Source organism: Phallusia mammillata, chromosome 3, assembly GCF_965637545.1.
Source record: "Phallusia mammillata chromosome 3, kaPhaMamm4.hap1.1, whole genome shotgun sequence".
Classification (NCBI taxonomy): Eukaryota; Metazoa; Chordata; class Ascidiacea; order Phlebobranchia; family Ascidiidae; genus Phallusia; species Phallusia mammillata.
In genome coordinates, this window is record NC_137254.1 from 19,656,563 (window position 1) to 19,683,239 (window position 26,677).

The 26,677-nt window shown below is 36.4% G+C and overlaps 1 protein-coding gene and 2 long non-coding RNA genes across 5 annotated transcripts in view; 2 read left to right on the forward strand and 1 right to left on the reverse strand.

Moving 5' to 3' along the window:
- Positions 1-480: 480 nt before the first annotated feature.
- LOC145218194 (uncharacterized) lies at positions 481-3,827 on the forward strand. Of its 2 annotated transcripts, XR_013857551.1 has the most exons (3): positions 481-1,465; positions 1,553-1,594; positions 1,755-3,827. It is a non-coding gene; the product is annotated as an uncharacterized LOC145218194 (long non-coding RNA). The 2 variants fall into 2 exon arrangements; XR_013857550.1 differs by having other exon boundaries at positions 481-1,594.
- A 3,205-nt stretch (positions 3,828-7,032) lies between these two features.
- Positions 7,033-9,553, reverse strand: LOC145218193 (uncharacterized). The gene is made up of 3 exons (XR_013857549.1): positions 9,075-9,553; positions 8,798-8,867; positions 7,033-8,642 (listed from the first exon to the last, which is right to left on the reverse strand). It is a non-coding gene; the product is annotated as an uncharacterized LOC145218193 (long non-coding RNA).
- Positions 9,554-15,334: 5,781 nt separating this feature from the next.
- Positions 15,335-26,677, forward strand: part of LOC145219193 (telomerase protein component 1-like) — a 45,204-nt gene continuing 33,861 nt past the window's right edge. The window contains exons 1-3 of one of the 2 annotated variants that reach the window (XM_080086588.1): positions 15,335-15,815; positions 18,022-18,171; positions 19,001-19,123. In XM_080086588.1, coding sequence (XP_079942714.1) covers positions 15,450-15,815; positions 18,022-18,171; positions 19,001-19,123 — 639 coding nt within the window. In that variant the 5' untranslated portion in view covers positions 15,335-15,449. The remainder of the gene's footprint in view (positions 15,816-18,021; positions 18,172-19,000; positions 19,124-26,677) is intronic. The other variant, XM_080086589.1, reaches the window with a different exon arrangement.

The window sequence follows — 26,677 nt, forward strand, 5'->3', positions numbered from 1 at the left end:
GGAACAGTACAAGCTCACAAATGTTCCACCCAGACCACATTATAACTGTAACAGAAAAATAGAGTGATGAAAAGGAAGAAGTAAGCTTCTTTAGCATCAAATATAGATCAATTTATATTAAAAACCTTCATATGCGTTGTTGTTTGGCTAATATATTACATTAAATTGGATTATTTTATGTTTAGTTAGATATATTTTTGGATGTTTTGTTTTTCAATCTAAATGATTCTAGATATATATTTAAAACTGGATTATTTCATTCAAACCAAAGTGGCAGCCCTGCTTGATTTCAATTAGTCAGCCACTACTGCAAACCATACTAAGAAGCAACAGGACTAAATCCATGGATAATTATAAAAAATACTTCCCAAACATAAGCAATTACATCTTAAAATTGTAAAATGTCGTGCAATATTTCGTGCTTATGACTCAATAAGGCATTTGTTAAATCTTGAAAAATTGCAAGCAGCAAAGGTAAGTGTGTTTTTTACAATTTTTGAACTTTCATTGTCTGCCAGGCAGTCTGACGAGCTCTAACAGGGCGAAAAAGTTCAATCACTTATTTTTAGTCACTTTGTTTATTATTTAAATATGTCTAAGCTCTGTGGTGTGTCACATTGTGATATCTGATTGCCATATTTAATTAACAGTATGAATGTTACTTGCAAAAAAAGAGGAGCTCATCTGAGTTTCCAAACAATACAATACTTTTTACACATGTAGATTGGACCAACACATTTAGCTGTTTGAAAACAGTAGATTCATGAAATTCCTAGCTGCCAGACACTGTTACAACTTAGTATTTTTTTTTTAACCAGCTGATTTGGCCATATTTACATGAAAATTGTTCATGTTTTTTGGTTTATTTCTTGGGAGAAAGCCATCAACATTTAAAGATTGGAAACCTATTAACAGTAAACAATATTAAGAAAGTATTAGGCAACTACCAGCACAAAAGAAAGCGATTCAATACTGGTTCTAACAGACTTGGAGGAGTAAAACATTTGTTTTGTTTGGTGTTTTAACTAATTTCTTAGTTATCCTTTTTTTGGGATTCATCTTTGCTTATACACTTTATCCACCTTGCTTTTTATTTCATTTTTGTAACTGACTCCACACAATGTTTAAACTGATCTTATTTAGATCTGATTGATTCAACAACAAGCAACAGAAGTATCTGTAAAATAGTAAAAAAATGACACAGTATTACCATTGTATATTTTTGTTACAAAACATTGGTCAGAAAACAACCAGCCACTCTTGTGATTGTTTTCATTAATTAAAAGTATTTGCTAATCGGTTGTTTGAAGGGTTACAAGAAAAACATAAGAATAATCCTTAAAGGTTGCTGAACTTGTTAAACACAACCTTAAAAAATCGTACCCTAATAGTATTGTTTTCTAGTTCGAGAAGAGCACTGCTTCATTACAGGAATAAAATTGGTCAAAAAAGTTAGATGAATCCGGTAAGACCATTAAATATTTTTCATTTTTAAGCTTTAAAAGCAATTCTAGTGATGCTGCTAATCATTCATAATATCATTTTATTTTAGACAGTCTTCTTTAGCTATGTAGCCAATGTGATTAGAAAATAGGTAAGTTTTTTTTTTGTTTTAGACAGCATGACCCACTTTATACATAATTAATTTTGATATAGTGCACAAAATGTTAAAACAATGGTAAAAGCATAATTTTTTTTTATCACGTGTACATAAAAACTGTGTGCTTATCTAGATGTAAAACTTTTGTGAGCAGATTGGATGTGACAGTTGCAGATCATGTCATCACATCAAATGTGTGGGAATCAACACCTCTAAGCTTGGAATAATTCAGTCTTGGCAATGTCCTGTTTGCTTAAAATTTGTGATATTATGGGTCCCCTAAAGGAGGCACATTTTGATTTTACTCAATTTGTGTTTTTTCGCAGCAGATTGTGGATATGGTCATGTACATAGCCATTTGTCTTGACAGCTCCAGTATTTAACCCACAGGCCACTAAAGTTTAAAAACATTTCTCATAATCCGACGCACCACAAACAACGAGTTTCTGTGATGTTATAGGGATATAAAGGCAACCAAAAATGTGTTGCAAGTGTTACTTGCATTCATTTGGGCTGGTTATTTTGGCAGTTTTAACAGCCTTAAACAATAACCAATTGGGGTTTAATTTTAAAGGACTGTTGATTGGCTGATTGTGGTTTGATATTTTATTATTATGCACATAGTAACCCATTACTAACCTGCTTCCCCCAAAGATGGGTGTTTTTTTTACATTTTGACGTGTCAATTGTTGTGTTTTACCCAATGCTCTCACTATTTCCCTTTTCTTTTCTTATTTACTTATAATGCATTGTCACATGAGTATTAATCGATACACTGACAGCTAGAGAATATGGTGCGCTACAAGTAAACCACTGGGTGCTACAAAGATCCACAAGTTTCGCCATCAAGCAAGTTATGAGTCGCTGGAAGAAGGTCCACCATAGAAATAAGAGCCATGGCATTTTAGCAGGCTAGTCTTTTGCCAGAAACAATCTATTCGAGCAACTGCTTGTATACAGAAAATTCAGGACAACTCAGGTTTACTTGTAGTAGGGATTTGACTTGAGGACTCAAGTCTAAATCAATGACATTTCTTAGAAATAAGGAAAATAAACTTTTTAAAGACCTTGCCTTTCAAAATAAGGTCAAGTCTTCGAAATAAGAATAGGATGGCGACCCTGAGTATAAGATATACAATATAATTAAGGCAAGTTTAAATCGTTTTATGTAAACAAGGCACTAAACTTTACCAGTTTTAGTTCAATTCCACACAGACTATTAAGATTTTACTTATAGCCTCACTCGTGTTGGTAGTGTACCTCACACTGTGCTTCATGGACGAAGCGCCTCATGGCGATATCCCTGACATATAACTTCTCAATATGGCTGTAGACTAGCCTGCTAAAATGCCATGGCTCTTATAAATGCAAAGCTTTGTTTCATTTGGTATGAAAATGTATTGGTAAGACCATTAAATATTTTCTAGTCTTGGCAATGTCCTGTTTGCTTATAAATTGTGATGTTATGGATGTGTGTATTGGTTTATTATATTTGTTGTTTTCTTAACTGAAGTCTGTCCACGCCAGATGGTAGATATGGTCATGTAAATGTGCCATAACAGCTCCAGTATTTAACCCACTGGCAGCCCAAGTTATAAACCTTTCTTATAATCCGACACACTCCGGGCTGGTTGCTTTGGCAGTTTTGACAGCCTGAAACAATGGGTGGTACTAAATACTGCATGTTACCGTATGTTATTCTGCTTAAAATACTGCATGGTATGTGAAATGCGAGAATACAAGCCCCAACAAGGGAAAATTAGACCAGATTATAGCATTGTTTTAATTACAAACCTTCACCCAACCAGAATAGCTCTAACCGTTAGCGCTTTCAAAAGTTCGCAAAACTATATTTTTGTAAAGGCATATTCAAGTCCTTTACAACTTCCTGCCATGTTATAACATGCGGTATACCATGCGGTCACATGCGGTATTTAGTACCACCGGAAACAATCGCCTATCAGCGTTACAATTTAAAAGTGTTGATTGGGTGATTGTGGTTTGATTTTTTATTATTTTGCACGTAGCATCCCCCCTAAGATGGGTATTTTTTTTTGAATTTTAAGTGTCAATTGCATTGTTACAGGAGAGTATTAATCTATATACTGAAAGCTAGAGAATACCGTGTGCTTGCTTAGCTTTTTAAGTTCTTTATCACACCTTGCCTTCACTTTAAGCATTCATAAATTCGTTGTTTTTTGTTCAGTAATAAAAGCTGTCTGAAATAGTTTGTCATGCTTTAGAATTACTGTAAAAGTTTTTGTACCAACACCAATATTTTTGGAAAACTCAAAACAAAAGCTAGTTAAAACAAACAAAAGAGTCATTTAACACAGTAAGTCACTGCTGTAGTCCGGGGACCCCTGGGGCAATTTCTCCCATCTATCTTGATTCTTTGCTAGTCTGTTGTATTCCATGATCTATTTTCCTGTCCACCCCTGAACATTGCCAAAGCCAGTTCGTTCTGGGCCTGCCTTGTCTTCTTATTCCCTCGTCGGTCCTGTGCATGATGGTGATGTAAGAGTTCTATGGCGACATGTTACATGGCTAACCCATTAAAGCTACGTTAAACAAGATTGGCGACAGTATGCACTCTTGAAATACTCCAAAGTCTTAAACTATTTTAGTGCACTTCCATTGGTTAACACAGCATTGATGACCTTTATATTATACAGTGATTTGATCAGGAGGATCAGGAAGAGACTGATACCATGTTTCTTCATGGTGCTCCACAGGGCCTCTGTGACCAAGTTCTTGATGGTGGTCTCTTTTTTTCACCTAGTATTCAATCTGTTAGACCAGTGGTTCACAAGACTGTAGACTGTACCATCATGTCCTTCCCTTGTTTGTTCTTCAGATAAGACACTCTTGATTTGAGGTATTAGTTTACCTTTTTTGGTATCATGACTATCAAAGATTGTGTCCACGTGGGCCACACTTATCTCATATGTATTCAAGATCTCCTGTGTTATCCAGCAAGGCTGCTTTCTGGTTCCAGCCTTTTCCAAAGTTTTCATCACAGTCGCATTCATGATTTTAGAGAACTCAGATGTTAATTCTTGAACATTATTTTCCAACAGTGCATCAAATCTGCTTTCAATCTTTATTTCAAACCCCTTTCTGCAACCTGGCTCTTCAAACGACAAAGGAAAAATACTCTTTTTTTTCAAAAAATATAAATCAGTGACAGGGCGTCAGTGAATCAGTGACAGGGTGTCAGTAAATCTGTGACAGGGTGTCAAAATCAGTGACAGGGCGTCAGTGAATCAGTGACAGGGCGTCAGTAAATCAGTGACAGGGCGTCAGTGAATCAGTGACAGGGTGTCAGTAAATCTGTGACAGGGTGTCACTAAATTTGTGACAGGGTGTCAGTAAATTTGTGACAGGGTGTCAGTAAATCTGTGACAGGGTGTCATTGACAGGCGATAGGTGACAGCCTGTCACTGAATTGTCACAACCCCGCCTCCTATTATGTCTGAAATGTTTGGAAACAAATTTATCATAAATGTAAAATGGAATTGCAAAATTTCATAATATCACCATGGCAAGATAATAAAGACCAAAACCAAATGCACTCAATCGAGAAAAAAAGTCAAAAAGTGTTAAAATAGTTGAAATATTATTTTACTTTTTGTGATTTTAATTAAAACGTTATTCCACATGTTGGTCACAATTTCCTGAAGTTTGATAACAGTCAAAAACAACAGTTTGGAATAGCACAAGGTAATGTCACACAAAGAATTACATCATCTTGTGTGAAGGAAGTAGCCATCTTGTTGGATTCATGTCTAACATACCTTAAAAAGCACGCAAACCACTTATATTGCATAATAAAACATTTATTTCCACTTAGTAATGATTTATTTCAACACTAACTTAATAACGTATATCCAGCACACCTACACTAATACACATCACAGTCAATCTACGCATATTTATAGGTTATTACACACTGGAATACATGCGTCCTATTAATCTACAAATCATATCTGCAAAAATCGCTATACAAATGCCTAAAACAAAAATTATCGTCATTTTTCCACTCTCTCCCCAATGCCCGCAATGCATTTTTGGGGCTTCCTTTTCAGCCGTCATTACGCTTCAATTTGCTTCAACCGTGACGGCCAGTAGCGCAATCCAGGGTTTATACTATAGAGATCAGTGGTGACAGGGTGTCAGTTTGTTCCTGACACCCTGTCACAGATTTACTGACACCCTGTCACAAATTTACTGACACCCTGTCACAGATTTACTGACACCCTGTCACAGATTTACTGACACCCTGTCACTGATTCACTGACGCCCTGTCACTGATTTTGACACCCTGTCACAGATTTACTGACGCCCTGTCACTGATTCACTGACGCCCTGTCACTGATTTATATTTTTTGAAAAAAGAGTATTTTTCCTTTGTCGTTTGAAGAGCCAGGTTGCAGAAAGGGGTTTGAAATAAAGATTGAAAGCAGATTTGATGCACTGTTGGAAAATAATGTTCAAGAATTAACATCTGAGTTCTCTAAAATCATGAATGCGACTGTGATGAAAACTTTGGAAAAGGCTGGAACCAGAAAGCAGCCTTGCTGGATAACACAGGAGATCTTGAATACATATGAGATAAGTGTGGCCCACGTGGACACAATCTTTGATAGTCATGATACCAAAAAAGGTAAACTAATACCTCAAATCAAGAGTGTCTTATCTGAAGAACAAACAAGGGAATGACATGATGGTACAGTCTACAGTCTTGAGAACCACTGGTCTAACAGATTGAATACTAGGTGAAAAAAAGAGACCACCATCAAGAACTTGGTCACAGAGGCCCTGTGGAGCACCATGAAGAAACATGGTATCAGTCTCTTCCTGATCCTCCTGATCAAATCACTGTATAATATAAAGGTCATCAATGCTGTGTTAACCAATGGAAGTGCACTAAAATAGTTTAAGACTTTGGAGTATTTCAAGAGTGCAAACTGTCGCCAATCTTGTTTAACGTAGCTTTAATGGGTTAGCCATGTAACATGTCGCCATAGAACTCTTACACACACCATCATGCTCAGGACCGACGAGGGAATAAGAAGACAAGGCAGGCCCAGAACGAACTGGCTTTGGTAATGTTCAGGGGTGGACAGGAAAATAGATCATGGAATACAACAGACTAGCAAAGAATCAAGATAGATGGGAGAAATTGCCCCAGGGGTCCCCGGACTACAGCAGTGACTTACTGTGTTAAATGACTCTTTTGTTTGTTTTAACTAGCTTTTGTTTTGAGTTTTCCAAAAATATTGGTGTTGGTACAAAAACTTTTACAGTAATTCTAAAGCATGACAAACTATTTCAGACAGTTTTTATTACTGAACAAAAAACAACGAATTTATGAATGAGTAAAGTGAAGACAAGGTGTGATAAAGAACTTAAAAAGCTAAGCAAGCACACAATATTCTCTAGCTTTTAGTATATAGATTAATACTCTCCTGTGACAATGCAATTGACACTTAAAATTCAAAAAAAAAATACCCATCTTAGGGGGGATGCTACGTGCAAAATAATAAAAAATCAAATCACAATCACCCAATCAACACTTTTAAATTGTAACGCTGATAGGCGATTGTTTCCGGTGGTACTAAATACCGCATGTGACCGCATGGTATACCGCATGTTATAACACGGCAGGAAGTTGTAAAGGACTTGAATATGCTTTTACGAAAATATAGTTTTGCGAACTTTTGAAAGCGCTAACGGTTAGAGCTATTCTGGTTGGGTGAAGGTTTGTAATTAAAACAATACTATAATCTGATCTAATTTTCCCTTGTTGGGGCTTGTATTCTCGCATTTCACATACCATGCAGTATTTTAAGCAGAATAACATACGGTAACATGCAGTATTTAGTACCACCCATTGTTTCAGGCTGTCAAAACTGCCAAAGCAACCAGCCCGGAGTGTGTCGGATTATAAGAAAGGTTTATAACTTGGGCTGCCAGTGGGTTAAATACTGGAGCTGTTATGGCACATTTACATGACCATATCTACCATCTGGCGTGGACAGACTTCAGTTAAGAAAACAACAAATAGAATAAACCAATACACACATCCATAACATCACTATTTATAAGCAAACAGGACATTGCCAAGACTAGAAAATATTTAATGGTCTTACCAATACATTTTCATACCAAATGAAACAAAGCTTTGCATTTATAAGAGCCATGGTATTTTAGCAGGCTAGTCTACAGCCATATTGAGAAGTTATATGTCAGGGATATCGCCATGAGGCGCTTTGTCCATGAAGCACAGTGTGAGGTACACTACCAACATGAGTGAGGCTATAAGTAAAATCTTAATAGTCTGTGTGGAATTGAACTAAAACTGGTAAAGTTTAGTGCCTTGTTTACATAAAACGATTTAAACTTGCCTTAATTATATAAATGCTATTCACAGGATCTGTCCCTCTAATAGTAGGCATGTTAATATCAACGATCACTGAGTCAAAATTCTTTCAGTAAATGATTAATTAAGAAGCAAATGCTTCTGACTCAAAATCAGTAGACACTGGGTTGGTATATTGGAGATATAATATATATTTCACCTATTCAGGCATCGTCAGTCTCTAAAAACTGCAAACAACGAAGGTAAATTAAAAGAGAACAGATGTAAAAGCATACAAAATAAAATAGTAAAAAACTTAAAACACTAAAAGCATTTATGTCTAGTTTGGTTAACACAGTCTACACGAGCACAAAAGCGTAAATGTAACGAGGACGAAAAAACAGACGCAACGGCGGAAAAAAGGAGAAAAGGTGACACTCAAATGGTCATCCAAAACAGTCCACACATTATTTATTCATTTTTATAGACTGTAGAACATTTTGTTTTGTGTTTTGACCATGGTTCCTACCTTCCACAAGCAACATTAGGGCAGCTTAGACATGTCCAAACAGACTCAGTTGTAAGGCAAGTGTTGCAGAGCCATCTTTGTGGGTTGACAACTGAATGACATTCACCAATAGTCATGCGCAGTATGTGCTTGCAATTGCAAATGCTTAACTAAAACAAAATTTGCACAACCCATTAGTGCATGCTTATAGTTAAATTTAGGATTTTGATAAAACTCATCACATGACAATATTTTACAGCAGAGTTAGTAAAACCATTGAAAAATGGACTTTAAATTTACTGAACCATTTAAACCTTCAACACACCTCATACTCTGTGGAGAGTCTAAAACACGTGCATCTTGTAAGATATTGACTTGCTTGCTGATACACCATCCTGAAATAACACATTTGGTAACAAATCACTGTGTGTAATAAAAACGTTTTTGTAGAATGAACAAAAAGAGCATTTTCTGACTCGGACTTGAAAATATTTCAACAAATAAGAGATTTTAAAGTAAAATACTGTTATACACAAGAATTATTGAATCAATAATACATTATTCACTACGGAACTACAATTATTGATTGCTCTAACACATACATGTGAAAGATCAGTAGAGCGTTTCTGCTTCTGGTCAGCTTTCATCAAAGCTTCTGGACTCTTCCTGCCCATGTTGCCAAATGAAATTTGCGAACTCAATGAATTTGATTGTTTACCAGGTAACAAGCTATTTAAATTACAGAACCTATGGAATTCCTAACGTAACAAACACATAAAACATCCATACCAATTTAAACACACTTAGAAATTTATCGCACAGAGCGAATATAATTGGCTAAGTTGGCCACAAAATAACTTTAAAATAATGAACCATATTAAACTTAATTTTGTTTTTTTAGCCATTTAACCCCTTTTAACAAACTCGAAACATGGTGATTCATTTGCAGTTGTTTTTTTCTTTATTTTGTCTAAACACAGTATTTTTTAAAATCTCTGGTTATATAATGTATCAACTTAAATCTCCAAGTAGACATTGAAAATTACAAATATGTGCACACAATTCAAAGGTGCAATTAAATGCAACACCTCAAATACCAATAACAACAAGCAAATACTTGTGTTAATCTTGGTTATCTTTAAATCTTGGGTTTCCAATCGTTAAATGTTTGTGGCTGTCTGCAAAAAAAAATAAAACAAAAAACATCAAAAATTTTTTGTGTAAATATGGCAGAATCAGTTTAAATGGGTAAAAAGACATTACCACGCGTAACATTGTCCTGAAGCTAGGAAATTCTAGATGCACTATTTTTTTTGAGCAGCTTTAAACGTGTTGGTCTTCATGTGTACAAAACGTTTTTTTGTTTGGAAACTCAGATAATCTCCTATTTTTGCACATAACATTACATATTGTTAAATATTCAGATATGACAATGTGGCACAAAACAGAGGTTAGACATGTTTACATAATAAAAAAAAACTACTTAAAACAAATTGATTGAACTTTTTCGCCCTGTTAGAGCTCATCAGACTGCCTGGCAGGCAATGAAAGTTCAAAAATGTTCAAAAACACACTTACCTTTGCTGCTTGCAGAATTTAAAGATTATACCAAAAAATTAAAGTCATGAGGTACATTTTTGCACGAAATTTACATTTAAAACCTTTGCCGCTTGCAATTTTTAAAGAAAACCCTTACAAGCAAAGACCTAATAAATTCGCTTGTGTTCATACTATCGCAAGAACGCAAGAACGCCCTGTCACTGATTTTGCCCTGTCACTGATTTAATGGCGCCCTGTCACTGATTTAGTGACGCCCTGTCACTGATTTAGTGACACCCCAGCCCTGTCATTGACGCCTGTCACTAACAGTGACAAGTGTCATGAAAAAGTCACAACCCCTGTTGCTGTTAGAGCTCATCAGACTGCCTGGCAGGCAATGAAAGTTCAAAAATGTTCAAAAACACACTTACCTTTGCTGCTTGCAGAATTTAAAGATTATACCAAAAAATTAAAGTCATGAGGTACATTTTTGCACGAAATTTACATTTAAAACCTTTGCCGCTGCCCGCTTGCAATTTTTAAAGAAAACCCTTACAAGCAAAGACCTAATAAATTCGCTTGTGTTCATAGTCATACTATCGCAAGAACGCAAGAACGCCCTGTCACTGATTTTGCCCTGTCACTGATTTTGCCCTGTCACTGATTTAATGGCGCCCTGTCACTGATTTAGTGACGCCCTGTCACTGATTTAGTGACACCCCAGCCCTGTCATTGACGCCTGTCACTAACAGTGACAAGTGTCATGAAAAAGTCACAACCCCTGTTGCCTTGGGATATCTCAAAATTTTTAGTGGCAGCCCAGGGTAGCACTAATTTACGGAATGATGAATGGTCGGAATGGTCGGAACGCTCACTAATTTACGGAATGGTCGGAATTGTCGGAATGGAATGAATAGGGCCAAAACTAATTTGATGAATGGTCGGAACGGAATGAACTGTCGGAATAGAATGAACTGTCGGAATGGAATGAATGACGCTGTAAGAGCAGAATGAACTGTCGGAATGAAATGAACGAAGCTGTATGAACAGAATGAACTGTCGGAATGAAATGAACGAAGCTGTAGGAACAGAATGAACTGTCGGAATGAAATCAACGAAGCTGTAGGAACAGAATGAACTGTCGGAATGAGATGAACGAAGCTGTAGGAACAGAATGAACTGTCGGAATGAAATGAACGAAGCTGTATGAACAGAATGAACTGTCGGAATGGAACGAACGAAGCTGTATGAACAGAATGAACTATCGGAATGGAACGAACGAAACTGTATGAACAGAGTGAACTGTCGGAATGAAATGAACGAAGTTGTATGAACAGAGTGAACTGTCGGAATGAAATGAACGAAGCTATATGAACAGAGTGAATTGTCGGAATGAAATGAACGAAGCTGTAGGAACAGAGTGAATTGTCGGAAGGAAATGAACGAAGCTGTATGAACAGAGTGAACTGTCGGAATGAAATGAACGAAGCTGTAGGAACAGAGTGAACTGTCGGAATGAAATGAACGAAGCTGTAGGAACAGAGTGAACTGTCGGAATGAAATGAACGAAGTTGTATGAACAGAGTGAACTGTCGGAATGAAATGAACGAAGTTGTATGAACAGAGTGAACTGTCGGAATGAAATGAACGAAGCTGTAGGAACAGAGTGAATTGTCGGAAGGAAATGAACGAAGCTATATGAACAGAGTGAACTGTCGGAATGCAATGAACGAAGCTATAGGAACAGAGTGAACTGTCGGAATGAAATGAACGAAGCTGTAGGAACAGAGTGAACTGTCGGAATGAAATGAACGAAGTTGTATGAACAGAATGAACTGTCGGAATGAAATGAACGAAGCTGTAGGAACAGAGTGAACTGTCGGAATGAAATGAACGAAGCTATATGAACAGAATGAACTGTCGGAATGAAATGAACGAAGTTGTATGAACAGAATGAACTGTCGGAATGAAATGAACGAAGCTGTAGGAACAGAGTGAACTGTCGGAATGGAATGAACGAAGCTGTATGAACAGAATGAACTGTCGGAATGAAATGAACGAAGCTATATGAACAGAATGAACTGTCGGAATGAAATCAATGGGGCTGTAGGAACGGAATGAACGTCGGAATCGAATGAATGTTATCGTATGAACGAAACAAAATGAATTTAGATGATTTCAATGTTATATTATTTCCGGCTCGATGTTTGTTAATGATACAATTTACTTGCTCAGTGTTCTTCGGTCAGGCAAATATATTAATCTGAATAAAAGTTTTAACAAAGACTAAGCTTGTCCAAAAACGGCAACCTACGGCCTTTGGCTTTCTTAAAAACGAAGCTAGGTTACTTTGGAAAAAATACTTTTTAAGTAAAATAACGTCTCCCAAGTGGATAAATGTTATTTTCAGCACAATCGTTAATCTTCACAAATTGCATAGTCGTGAATTCAACGTAGCGTTGTCCGAACTATTTTTCAAGTGTGTTTGGTTTCGCAAAGTAAGGTAGAGCAAGGATGGCAGTACGGTACAGTACGCAGCGAATTTCATCAAAAACTACGGTACGCGACGAAAGCTGAGGTACGGGTACGGTACGTAGTACGGTCCTTTACTAGAGCGTACCACCGTACCGTACCACTGTACTGGTACGCATAATACATGTTGAATAAACGGGTCATCTTTGAATTTTTTCGAAACTTGAATTTAAATTGTTTATGGCATGATTTTATCACAATGTCCCTGTACTACAATAGTACTCAAAAACGTTTGTGACGTCACTGCTTATTTGTGCTTACGGGCTGACCGCTACGCAAAAGGAGGGTTACGCGTACTGTGGGCGTATTATTAAAACGCGCACATAACAAGAACAGAGATTAACTCGACATTTGTAATTGATTCTCAAGTTAGTTAAAAATTTAGCTAGTGTTGTTGCTGTCTCTTTCGCAGCAATGATTTTAAAAAACATGCTATTGAAAATTACACACTGTCGCTGCATGAGCCCATCGTAGAAAACACATCAACCTTTCATTTCGAATAAGCTGGTTGTAGTGGGGCAGCATGTTTAGAGTTTAGACACTGCTCCTTTAAGTGCATGTCATAAAATGTATCCAACCTAATCCCGATTGGTTTATTTAAAGGTAGCCCTACGGTACGATTTTGCGTACCGTACCTCAAGTAGTTTGATTTCTGACATTTGGCACGGTACGCTCTGCGTAACGAGGTACGTGGTACAGTGGCGTAGGCAGCCAAACATTTTGGGAGAGGCGAAATAATTTGTTTTCTAATACAACTTTTTGCTAACGCTCGGCGTGCTTTTACCAAACAAGTGACTTGCCAGACTGTGGTTCGACGGGACAGCCAAACGCTTTATTGATTTATTCCATGTCTGCATGAATCAAAAAAGCATGGATTTCGGCCTACAACTTGGTGACAAAAGTCATTTTTGGTAATTTATATATTCCTTTGATAGTTGAGAGATGAAACCACAATGATGCGGGACGAAACTACATTAAATTAAAGTTTATCAATGTACAACTTTGAAAATTTGGGAGGGGCCATGGCCCCTTTGGTCCCTCCCTGGCTACGCCACTGACGTGGTACGGTCAATGCAATACGTACCGTACCGTACTGCCATCCTTGGTTAAGAGTCTCAGTACGTCGGGTAATAATAAATTGATTGTTTGTTGTGTTGGCAAACCGTAGATAAACAACGACCATAAGGCGATAAGACAAAGCTAAATTTACGAGGTTAAAGTTAAACCAAAAAAAATATTAGCACAGCCCGCTGCGAATTTGCTGTTCTTGTTTTTCGCAAAAGGTCGCAATGTCTCACCAATGTTTTAGGATGTTGTGAACTTAATAATAAAAAAACTTTGACATGTAAACTTTTAGACAATGGAAGCGGGGTTGCTTGAAAGTACTGTAAAGGTTATAGTTGCTGCTGCGCCCAAATCAAACAATCTAATAATAACAATAAATCTGTTTCCAGCTGAGTGACCCATAGTCAAACTCCCAGGGCAACTACTAAAGCACAGCTGGGTGGCGGACGTAAATTATGACGTCACGTTTCGTGACGTCACTAATGCGTGCATTACAGTACAATATAAAGGCCATACATTCACTGCCAACAATTCTGTGTTTGACGTCATAAACAAAGCAACTAAAACAGGTCGCAGTTTCTACACGTTTTGTTGCTTTTATGCTAGCATGCTTGTTTAAAAGCAAAATTTTTGCTAATTTTTTCCAGATTTTACGATGTTTCGTATTACACCGCTACAGACAAATCAAAATATCCACGGCACACCGCCACCGCCCACTCGGCGCCTATGACCGGGGGTATTGATCTGTTCAAAAATATAAAGTAACTGGACTCGTTTTCCAGTACATTTGAAACCAAGCGTCTCTGTGGGCCACATAACTTTTATCTTAATGTGCCGCACTTGGCCCGCGGACCGCAGGTTGCACACCCCTGTGGTACAACATTCATACGATAACAAATTTAATTAAAAAGGAAACACGTTCGATTGATTCTGTTGCATTTATTTGGCAATAATACAGCTGTTCATACAGCCTTGTTCATTTCATTCCGACAGTTCATTCCGTTTATCCAGCTTCGTTTATTTCATTCCGACAGTTCATTCTGTTCATACAGCGTCATTTATTTCATTCCGACAGTTCATTCTGTTCATACAGCTTCGTACATTTCATTTCGAGAGTTCATTCTGTTCCTACAGCTTCGTTGATTTCATTCCGACAGTTCATTCTGTTCCTACAGCTTCGTTCATTTCATTCCGACAGTTCATTCTGTTCATATAGCTTCGTTCATTTCATTCCGACAGTTCATTCTGTTCCTACAGCTTCGTTGATTTCATTCCGACAGTTCATTCTGTTCATACAGCTTCGTTCATTTCATTCCGACAGATCATTCTGCTCCTAGCCTCCTACAGCGTCATTCATTCCATTCCGACCATTCCGTAAATTAGTGAGCGTTCCGACCATTCATCTATTCCGACAGTTCATTCCGTTCCGACCATTCATCTATTCCGACAGTTCATTCCGTTCCGACCATTCATCAAATTAGTTTTGGCCCTATTCATTCCATTCCGACAATTCCGACCATTCCGTAAATTAGTGAGCATTCCGACCATTCATCATTCCGTAAATTAGTGTTACCCGCAGCCCAGATAAAAAGTGGTTGCAGCTTTAGTAAATAAATTGGTGACGTCATAGCGATATGAAATTGTGCATGACGTCATAATATGACATCAACTATGTTGTAACGTAATTTCATGGTTTTGTGACGTCATTAACCGATGTACGTTTACGTACAATTGTACACTAGACCCGGTTTGGGCCTCGTGTACTAGACTAATACACTAGTATATTAGTTAAAAGTTTTGATTTGTGGTCATAAAAGAACACTGAACCCCATTTGTGTAATATGTCCATTAAAAATTTGTATCAGGTTGGACTTGGAGTTATGGAGACCAAGGTTGCTAAGCCAACTTGGTATGTTAATGCTGTTGGATGTCAGCCAGATTTATCTCAGCAAATTTTATTACAAAAATGTTTCTATACTGACATTTCAAGCAATAAAAGAAACCAGTCAAGTTGTGACATATTGCACAAGGCAAAAACAAAATTCCAGAAGCCATGCCAAAAATTCAACAGTCTTCAAGAATGTGAACCAGTTCAACTGTCTTTCACCACATCCAGTTTAAATTCGTTACAGGGTTCATTAAATCCAGAAGTGCACAAACAAGTTGACATTGTGGCAAAGAGAAACAAAGATTTTTTTGTGGAAAAGGTATGCTTACATTAAGGATAAAATAATTATCGTATCAGACTTCTTTATTCAGCAGGCAATGAATGGTTGTTTATCATTGAGCAATTTTGGCTTGATACAACCCTGTTTCCTCCCTAAGCTTTTACCTGATTGGTTTTACAGCAAACTTATGGTGACAGCTGTGGATTCTAACTTAATAGCATAAATGTTGTTGCACATTTGTGTTTGTTGTATATATAGTAGGGAATTAGTTACATAAGCATTTATCTTCATTTAAAATGGACCAACATTGCTTGTTTGAGGTATAACAACGGTGGTACTAAATACTGCATGATATCGCATTTTACCGCATGTGACCACTTGGTGTTCTGCATGTTATCACATGACAGGAGGTTGTGAAGGACTTGAATATGCTTTTATGAAAATAAATTTTGGGGACTTTTGAAAGTGCTAACGGTTAGCTATTCAGGTTGGTTGAGGGTTTGTACATAAAACAAAGCTAGAATCTGTTTTATTTTACCCTTGTTGGGCTTGTATTCACACATTTCCCATACAATGCAGTATTGTAAGCCGAATAACATGCGGTAACATGCCATCACATGTGGTTACATGCGGTATTTAGTAGTGATGGGACGAGTACCTGGTACTCGGTACTCGATGGTATCGAACGATTTCAGTGGTATCGATACTCGTACTCGGTATCGAAATATTTTGTCTCAGGTTTCGATACCAACGTGCGAGTACCGAAGGCCGATTTACACCATAAGAATACAAGCAACTTCTTGCCAATATTGGCTTCGGACAGCACAAAATCGGGAAAAAGTTCCGCAAAGTTACGTATATTTTCAAGCACTTTCACGTGGAGATTAAATTTTTCGGCATGTGTGTGTGAACGTCTGTACCCCGGCAATGGCAGACAAATTAGACAGTGATATACAACTAAGTACAGCGCTATACTTAAGTTCTCAATAATCGTATTGGTACTCGGTATCGAAGACATATACATGTGGTACTCGTACTCGGTATCGGCACTCGCTTCAAAACCTGGTATCGTCCCATCACTAGTATTTAGTACCACCCATATAACAATGCCGATTATTGGCGGTAACCAGTAATGTGGGCTGATAACCATATTATATACCTTCATTGATAACCAAAATACCACAACGTTTTAACAGCAAAAAACTCCAACACTGTTTAATGTGCTAATTTATAACACAGTAGTTTAAAAAACATCTATACCTACTAAACTGTATATAGGATCCAGCAGTTTCATACTTTGTTAGTCGGTGCATTATAAATGATGTAAAATAATTTTGTAACTTTCAGTTGGATTCACTAATTTTTTACCCCTTTCCCCTGAAATATTTATTGTATGGTTTACCAGTCCTTGAGGTCAGAAATACAAGCCCTTATGTGCTGAAACTTTAAACTGTTGTTTGCAGGGTGTCTCTTGTTGATTACTTCATTTTTGTAACCTCATGGGCGTAGTGGTTACTGTTAAAGCCGATAGCATGTGTACAAAGAACAGACAGACATTACTACAGAAGTGCAAAAAGAAGTTATAATTGAACTGTTTTTAAGCCTCGTACCATTAAGTTATCATGTGCATTTTCATCTTTGGTACCAAGGGTTTATATATATCTTTTAGGTTTCTTACCGTATTGTTTCTTAGTAATAAACTTGTTTTTTCAGCTACTGTTAGCTTTTGTATAAGTCTTGCATATGTTATTGATAAACATGGAGGTTAAAATTTGATATGCATATCCCTGAAAACCTCTTTTAAGTGGTCATAAACCTAACACTGTCATCTTGGCCACCATATGCAAAGGGGTTGTTGTCGGTCAATTTATAGGTATCACAAAAACATAGTTGAGAATGATTTGTTGAAAATTATATATGTTAAAGAATTTGACGTATTTTTTCTGGATGTTTTATGTTGTTTAACAATATATTAATGAAAAAAGTATATAAAGGTTTAATTTTATGAAAGGTAAGCCACCCTTTTAGTTCTAGTATTTTGTTGCAAACCATTTATTTTATTATTTGTTCTTGTACAATTTAACAATATACAAAATCAAATGCTAAAATTAACAAACAAAAAATCACTTGTCACCTTTCACAATCAACTGCTGAGATCTTCAGCAATAAGCAGCAGTGGTCACTACAGTATAACCAGTGTTTCATAGTCACAAAACACCTGATGTTTGCAGGTATTTTTTTACAGATTGCAAAGGCCTTAGATGAAAGCAAAAAAAGTATTCACCTGGGGACATTTTGCACCACATTACCTTCAAAATTGAACAGTAAATTTCCAAATTGCTCCCAGAAAAAGCCACTAGTACCTAGCAATATTCCAACCGAGGAGAATGAAAAGGTATGTGTAATATATATATTGCTGAAAAGCTAGATTGATTTAGAGTTTACTGCTATTTCTTTTCTGGTATACAAAGGTTGCATTTTGTCTATCCATTTGGGTAAAAAGCACATGTACATATTCCAGTTTTAATACAGAGAGACACTTGTAGAATATACATTTCTTGCTTTTTGTCTATTTGTCTTCAACACTCTATGAGTTTTTGTATTAATAAGGCAGTATGTTATTGTTAAACACTAAGGACTGTGTGCTATTGAAAAACGTTTTAAAAGGTCTTCAGTCATTCGGATTGATTTCACCAGGGCTAGAGGTTACTGCAGTCAATATATGTTGTGCAAAACAAAGTTATGTCTAGAACAGTTTGTTTTATATACCCTTGCTGCAAAGTGGCTCCCCAAGTTTTAATATTTGCAAAACTGTTAGCGTTTTCTACTTTTGTACATATATGACAGTATATTGGTTTGTAAAGAATTTTAACAAATGTTTGATGCTTTCTGCTTTTATAATCAACAAAAATCTTAAAATAACCAGAACATTTTTATTGCATAATTAATTTCCATGAACATTTTTTACATGCCAAAACCATTATGCGTGTAGATCAAATGGGTGTGTATAGTAAATCGGTAAATATGATATATGTGGAATACATAAATGGAAATATATAGAAGCACCACTATCCTAGTTTGGAATGAACTTTAACTATGAGTAATACAACAAATGTAAATTGTTTGTTCTGTTCCATTCTGATATGAAACACTGCTCGAAACTCAATGGTTCTTACAACAGTTTGTTAGAAAATAAAAACTGGTGGTGTCAAATGTTTTTCCAGGTCCAGTTTATCAAGTTTGTGAGCTCATCGATGGTTTCTTCTCCAGATTTTATGAACAGTAACAACCAAATATACTGTGCAGTCAAGAAGATTGCAGATTTTGATCCTGAGTTTGTTTTAAAGGTTAGCTGTAACTGTACATTATGGATCTTTTATTGAAAAGCAGATATATAGCAAATGATGCACTGGCATAGGCGTAGAGTTTTAAAAAATACCGGGGGTGCGCCGTTTGATCTTCCAAAAACGATGCCTATACCACGTACAGTATCTGTACCCGTATAAGACCAAATTACGGTCCACCTTTTACGTGCTTTAGCATGTAGTTTCTATCACATTAATTGGCAAATAGTCACTTGGCGCAATTTCTGTGGGTTCGATTGGTTTGCTCTGCGTCTAATAACGTCTGATGTAACAATAGGACGATTTGCCGAATCAGCAATTTTAACAACGATTAAGTTTAAAGTAACGTGTTACGGCGGGGAATAAAAGTAAAGCAATTCACGTTTTAAATATAGGCGACTATGCATTGTTAACGCCTAAACTTAGGTCACCTTGGAACAAGTTGAGGCCGTTGCAGAGCTTTGCAAACGGACATTAAACTCGGCTTAGGAAACAATAAATTAACTATTTTTATATTTATTTTTTATTGCAGAGAGTTACTGCGACAAATAATACTAAAACGTTAGTCTATAAGTCATGTTTATGTTGCATTAAAAAAGCTCATTTATTGCGAAACAATTACAATTGTTACGTTTCAACTGACGTCTGTTCGATCAATGGCGTGAATGCAAGCGCATTTGTTTAGCTGGAAACACGTTTTAATTAATATAACAACTGCAAACAATTTGAGTTTGTGCCTTATTTATGACGTCAAACACACCATTTTTGATAGGAAATGTTTAGACATTAATGTGTACGACGCGATCGTACTGTAATAAACGGTTAATTTAGGTAATGCAAGAGCAACAACTTGATGAAACATTTTCTAAACGTTGCTAAACCAAAAATAACGTTAAAGCAAGGTGTTTTAAATCAACATTAGTTTAAAAATTATTTTTTTAAAGAATTTGACGAACGTTGCATTCTATTGAAAGTTTATTGTGCTTTGAGTTGGAGCTTGTGTGGTTACACGCATTAGTGACGTCATAATTTACGTCCGCCACCTTGTATTTTGTAAGCCTCGGTGCCTATGGTCAACACAATGTGCTGAGTGTCTTTGTTCGCATAACGTTGGAAAGGTGAAATAAGCTAGTACTCCTGTTGCGTATAACAACTTGGGGGATTTACCGAAAAATGCCGGGAAATTTTGGTGGCTTCCTGGGAAATTTGCATTTTTTCTAACCCTGCACTCAACTACCGGGAAGTGAGACGACCAACAACAAGACATTTATTTTGTATTTGCCCAGGCCTTTAAGTAGGGATGTTTAAAGTAGAAGAACTGGATATTCTAGAATAATCGTTTCGAATCTAGAATATCGAATCTAGTTCTTATATTATTTTGCTGTATGTAATCATTCATCCTCACAACAAGATGCAAACCAGTTTAAAACTAGGGCTCGTATCAAACAAATAATTATTTGATTATTTGAAATTTTTAATTTTTTGAAAATTTATCAAATAATTTTTTACACATTTCAAATAATCAAATATTTTTATGGGTCCCCTTCCCTGAAGGTGACACATATTGATTTTACTCAAATTGTTTTTGTTTTGTTTTTCTTTTTTTCCTTTTTTTTTTCTTTCCAAAGTTTGTCCGACTCGTTTTTCCTACAAATGTTTGATGGATTTGGCTGAAATTTACACAGATGGTAGATATAGTTATGTAGATGTGCACTTCACTTTGTTTTTGTTGATAACCCCAGTATTTACCCAGCTAGCCCCCTAAAATGGGTGTTTTTACCCAAAGTTTGTCCGACTTGTTTTTCCATCAAATGTTTGATGGATTTGGCTGAAATTCACACAGATGGTAGATATATTCATGGAGATGTGCATCCCACTTTGTTTTTGTTGATAACCCCAGTATTTACCCAGCTAGCCTCCTAAAATGGGTGAGTTTTTAAACAGTGTCAGAATTGGCTGAAATTTGGATTTCTTGTATAGTATGCCATTTATAGGTGTCGATTGTTGTGCTCAACCCTGTACTCCTAACATTTACCCCACAAGCCCCTAAAGTGTAAAACGTACTTATATGTTACTGGGCACCACAAACGAAAGATTTCTTTGGCGCAATAGTGTTACAAGGGCAACCAGTTGTATGTTGCTCGTTGGTGGGTTGCTTGGTGGACGTTTTTGCGCCATGGCAGTTAGGGGCTTGTTAACAGCCCTATGACGTCAGAAACATTAACGGTTGTTGCCAAAAACGCCTCTAGTGGTCGAAATTTTAAACATTGGCGGATTGGGCTGAAATTTTACAGTACTATTGATTGCGTCATTGTGGTTTTTATATATATTTTTAGTTTGTGTGTCAAACCCAATTAGTTACCCTACTAGCCCCTAAAATGGGTCAGTTTTTTAAAACGTTAAATAGGACATACTTCAAACAATATCTGGGGTGAAACTAATTTTGTAGTTTGTATTCTACATAGTATTATTATTTAAGCCCAGTGCCGATCACTGTGTTTTACCTTACAACACCTGACTTTCTCATGGTTATCTCTTGAATTGCATTATTTTCAACTTTGCATGTGTGGGGACCCATGAGTTTTTGCCTGCAGAAACGACGAAGGTTATAAAAGACGATGACTAATATGGGACCCATTACAAAATAAGCATAGGAAATATATCAATGTTTTAAAATAGGTTATAGTGTAAATGCAACAACAAAATGTGCTAAGCCACCCTTCTAGTTTTCCTATGCAGTAAAAAAAACCTCGATATATGTGTAAAATCAATTTACTTGAACATATTGGTGACATTTTTATGAAATTGCGGTTACACAGCAACACTGCAACATGTGTTTTCAGCCTTATATTAATGTTCATTAATCCATTTCCTCAAAAATGTTGGACATAAAAGCATGACAATTTACTGTTCATTCCAGTATTAGTTACACCTAGGAATAATTAAAGTTATTCAAGCACATGAATAAAATGTTATAGATCACAATTCAATTGAGCAAGTACCCAAGAAAAGCTGTTGAAACTAGAAAGGTGGCTTTCTAATATACTTCCATTTTATATATTCTATACGATATTTACCAATTTACTATACACATCATTTGATCTACATATATGATTGTGTTTGCAAGCAAAAACAGATGGGTCCCCACATGCGCGTTTGTGCGGATTTAACGTCCTGGTTATTTTTAGATTCTTAAGAAAAAACTTAACCAACATTAGCAATAACCCAGCTTTAAAAGTTTTGTCCGTATTCTTTTTGCATCATTATTGTCATATAATTACAAAAAAACAGTACATAAGAACGGGAAAAATACTTTTAATTTAATCTCATGCTTTGACCTTGATATTGTCGTTCAAGGTCAGTTTTCAACACAATTTTCCACAACTGAAAATGTGCTTGATACTTAATAAAACGACATAGCATAGCTGCACAAAAACAGCTGATTTCTAATCACCGAATTGACTGTCTCGTAAAACGTCTGTCCGGACGTCAAGCTGAGCAATCCCGTTGCATTCACCCGCCCTAATCAAAAACAAGTGAATTACCCTCTTGAGAGTTGAGACTTCTATCTGACCGACAGTGTACACATATTATGGGCTGTAAAAGTAACTATTTGGCCGATTAAGGCAAAATTATAAGTACTGAACGAATAACCTACTGCAAACAATTGTTTAACATTTCAGCACATTAGGGCTTGTATTTTTGGCCTAAAACTTATTATTTGGGGGTTTAAGGGGTAAAATGGGTGAATCCAATAAAAAGTTAAATTTTTTTTTAGAATAGCTTACATTGCACCAACCAACAATCCATGAAACTCTCAGATTATGTACTTTAGTCAGTACAGCCGTTTTTAATTTTGTTTTGGGGGGTGGGGCCTGTGGGTGAACCACCGGGTTGTTTGGGGTCAAACTTCAGGAGGATCAAATTTGGAACAATAACTAACATCTGTGCAAATTTGAATAAATTTAAAGCACTCTTTCTTTACCAAACGCATTTAACAAACCAGCGTTAGACAGAAATGAATATTTGGGGGTTTAAGGGGTGAAAATAGGTGAATCGAAAAAAAAAAGATACAAAATTCTTTGAAATATCTTATATTGCACCAAACAACACAGCATATCACTCAGAGATGCTGTACTTTAGTCAGTGCAGCCGTTTTTATAAAAATACGTTTCGGGGGCCTGTGGGTGAACCGCTGGGTCATTTGGGGTCAAACTTCAGGAGGATCAAATTTGGATTAATAACTAACATTTGTGTAAATTTTATTAAATTTGGAGCACTCTTTCTTGACCAAACGCGTTTAACAAACCAGCATTAGACAGAAAAAAGAAAAAAAGAAAAAAAGAAAAAAGAAAAAAAATACGGACAAAAACAATATGTGTCCCCTTCATAGAAGGGGGACACATAATAAAGTGAAAAAATACACATGGAAATACATATGGTTTGGCCAAATTGCGGAGAGTAGCCTAACAGAAGCATGTCTCCATCTGTACTAACTTATTATTTTAAACAGAAAAAATAGATGTAGCCTAGATTTAATGATTAGGAGCTTACATAATTCGTTTAGTAATTTCAACTATCCTTACTTAATAATGACTCTGGGCCTTTTGTATCAGATATTCTAAATTATTTGAATTATTTGAATATTTGATTTAAAGGGAAACAATTATTTGCTTTTTTGAAAAACTAAAAACGTTTATTTGATAACAGTCCTATTTAAAACACTATAAACATATTTTTTTTGAAATGCAAAAAATAAACATTAAAAACAAAGAAAAACCACTTTGAAATGCCCTAAAATTGAGAAATTTGCACAACACTCCTGCAATTCAAAAGTTGAACTTTACAGCGTTCACTCACTACATTTTTATGTTTATCTGGGCTTAAGAAATGACCCAAACGCCATTTGTTTTTGGCATTACTTCACTGTTTTAGAAATATCGACAGACAATACCACTTGCTGCCTGACGCCATTACAGTTTGTAATTTGCTGTCAAAGTTCGAAAACAATATAACGTTGACAAGACGTTGTTAACAGCATCACATAAATGTAAATACCATCTAATCATTATGGGTCCCCTTCCCTGAAGGGGACACATCTTGATTTCACTCTGTTTTTTTTTTCTTGTTTTTTTCTTTTTTCCGCCGAAGTTTTTCCATGCACTTTTGGCATGAAATGTATGGTGAATTTTGATGAAACTTTCACAGATGGTAGATATAGTAATGCAGATGTGCCATTTGCTTTGTTTGACTTGATAACCCAAGTATTTACCCCGCTAGACCCCAAAGTGTAAAACGTTTTTGTATGTTGCTGCGCACCACAAACGAAAGATTTCTGTGGTGTGATGGTATAATAAAGGCACAAGTACATACGTTACTTGTGTTTGTGCAACATTTCGTGGGTGGTTTTGCATATGCCAACAGAGGGGTGTTAACAGCCTTATGACGTCAGAAGCGTTAACAAATGTTGCTAATAGCACCTCTAGTGGTCAGAATTTCAAACATTGTTTGATTTGGATAAAATTTACAATTGGGTCATCGTGGTTTCATATTTTATACTTTTGGGTGTTAAACCCCATCAGTTACCCCACTGACCCACTAAAATGGGTGAGTTTGTCGGAATTTTGTGAAATTTAAAAAGCGTGCAGAATTTGTCATTTATGGGTGTCAATTGTTGTGTTTAACCCTGTAACCCCAATATTTACCCCTCTAGCCCCATAAAAAGGGTGAATTTTTAAAACATTGTCCGAATTTGATGAAATTTGGACAGCTTATAGAGTGTGCTATTTATAGTTGTTGTTTGATATGTTCAACCCTGTTGCCCCGACATTTACCCCACTAGCCCCCTAAAAGACAGTTTGTAGAGTGTACCATTTGTAGGTTTGGTTGTTGTGTTAAACTTTGTAGTACCTATCATTTACTCCACTAGACGCCTATGGCAGTGGTTCTCAACCTTTTTTACTATGCGACCCCCTTTAGAGATTTTCTAACACCACGCGACACCTTTACACACGCACACACACAGGAAGTTTAACTACCAGCATTTGTTGATTGTGTTCATCACACATTTGCAATCTAACGTGGCTGCAATAGTTCGGCGTTTTGCTGTATTCCGGAAAACGCCTATTTTTCACTAACTATTTCACTATTTCGTTTTTTTTTTATGTTAAGAAAAACCAAAACCCGCAATTATAGAAGTATACAATCGCAAATATTGTTGCGCCCGTTCTAAATCAAACGGTCGTGTGAGTTACTATGCTAAACAAAAGTCACAGGGAAAGTTTTTTTGATACAGATAAAATAATTTCGTGTTCGGTTGCGTCTCCGCGACCCCCTCAAAAGTGCTTGGCGACCCCTTGGGGGGTCGCAACCCCCAGGTTGAGAAACACTGCCCTATGGTCAAGTGCAATTCACCATTAATAGGAGCTGATTGTTGTGTTTTAGCCTATTTTCTCACTATTTGACACTTTTTTCTCAGATAGTCATAAAATAGAAAAACCTTAATAAATGTATGAATGGAATGAATTTTAATAGTCTGTACTCCATAGCGCGCATTTATTTAAGCACAGTACTGATCACTGTGTTTGGCGTTACAATGCCAAACTTTCTCATTGTTATCTCTTGAAATGCGTTACTTACAACTTTGCATGTGTGGGGACCAATGAGTTTCTGCTTGCAGAAACAACTAAGGTTATAAAAGATGGTGCACTGGATGCTATGGGACCCAATATAAAATAAGTGTCGGATGTAAATATATGTTAAGAAATAGGTCACAGTGTGCACACAGGTCTTTGTTATAGTGCCTACGGACAAGATGCCAACATGTCCCTGTCATTGTTTTCAATGGGCACAATGACAAGGCTTCGACGTAAAACATGCATGTGTTCACATTTTTACACACAACAAAAGCACACATTTATATCGGTTCCAATTACCTGATATAAACTAATCTGACTGGATTTGAATCTTTGCTAATTACCCAACTCCGAATCCACTGGAAAACTGTTTTACTGACATGATCACACAACCCTTCTGGTGTTACACTGCTGATAAGTTTGAAAAGATAACAGAGTGCCTGTCCTGTGCATTTGTGTTACTTTTAATAAGAAAACATTAATCCAACCCATCATCGTTTAATTCTATAGACACTGTTATGCATGAATTGAACTATTTTGTACACATAGTAATTTACCGTAATTTTCCGTGTATAATGCGCAAAATTTAATTAATTTATTGTCCTAAAATCTAGGGTGCGCATTATGCATGGGTACAACAATTTTTGAAGAAAATCTGCCTCGAAATAAAACTTGAAATCAGACCTTTCTTCTTGTTTGTTGTCAATCGCGCATCACATTTAGCCATCCTGCCCAACACACTTAGTCAGTAAAATTCATAATTGACGACACATCGTTTGGTGCAATCCTTGATGGTGTGTTATTGTCAAATACTGCACACTGCCCATTTAGCGACAACGTAAATGGGGTGATATTGCCGATATGCAACGGATCGAGCTAAAATTTTGTATATAAGTTTGAATTTAATTATTCTGATTTTTAG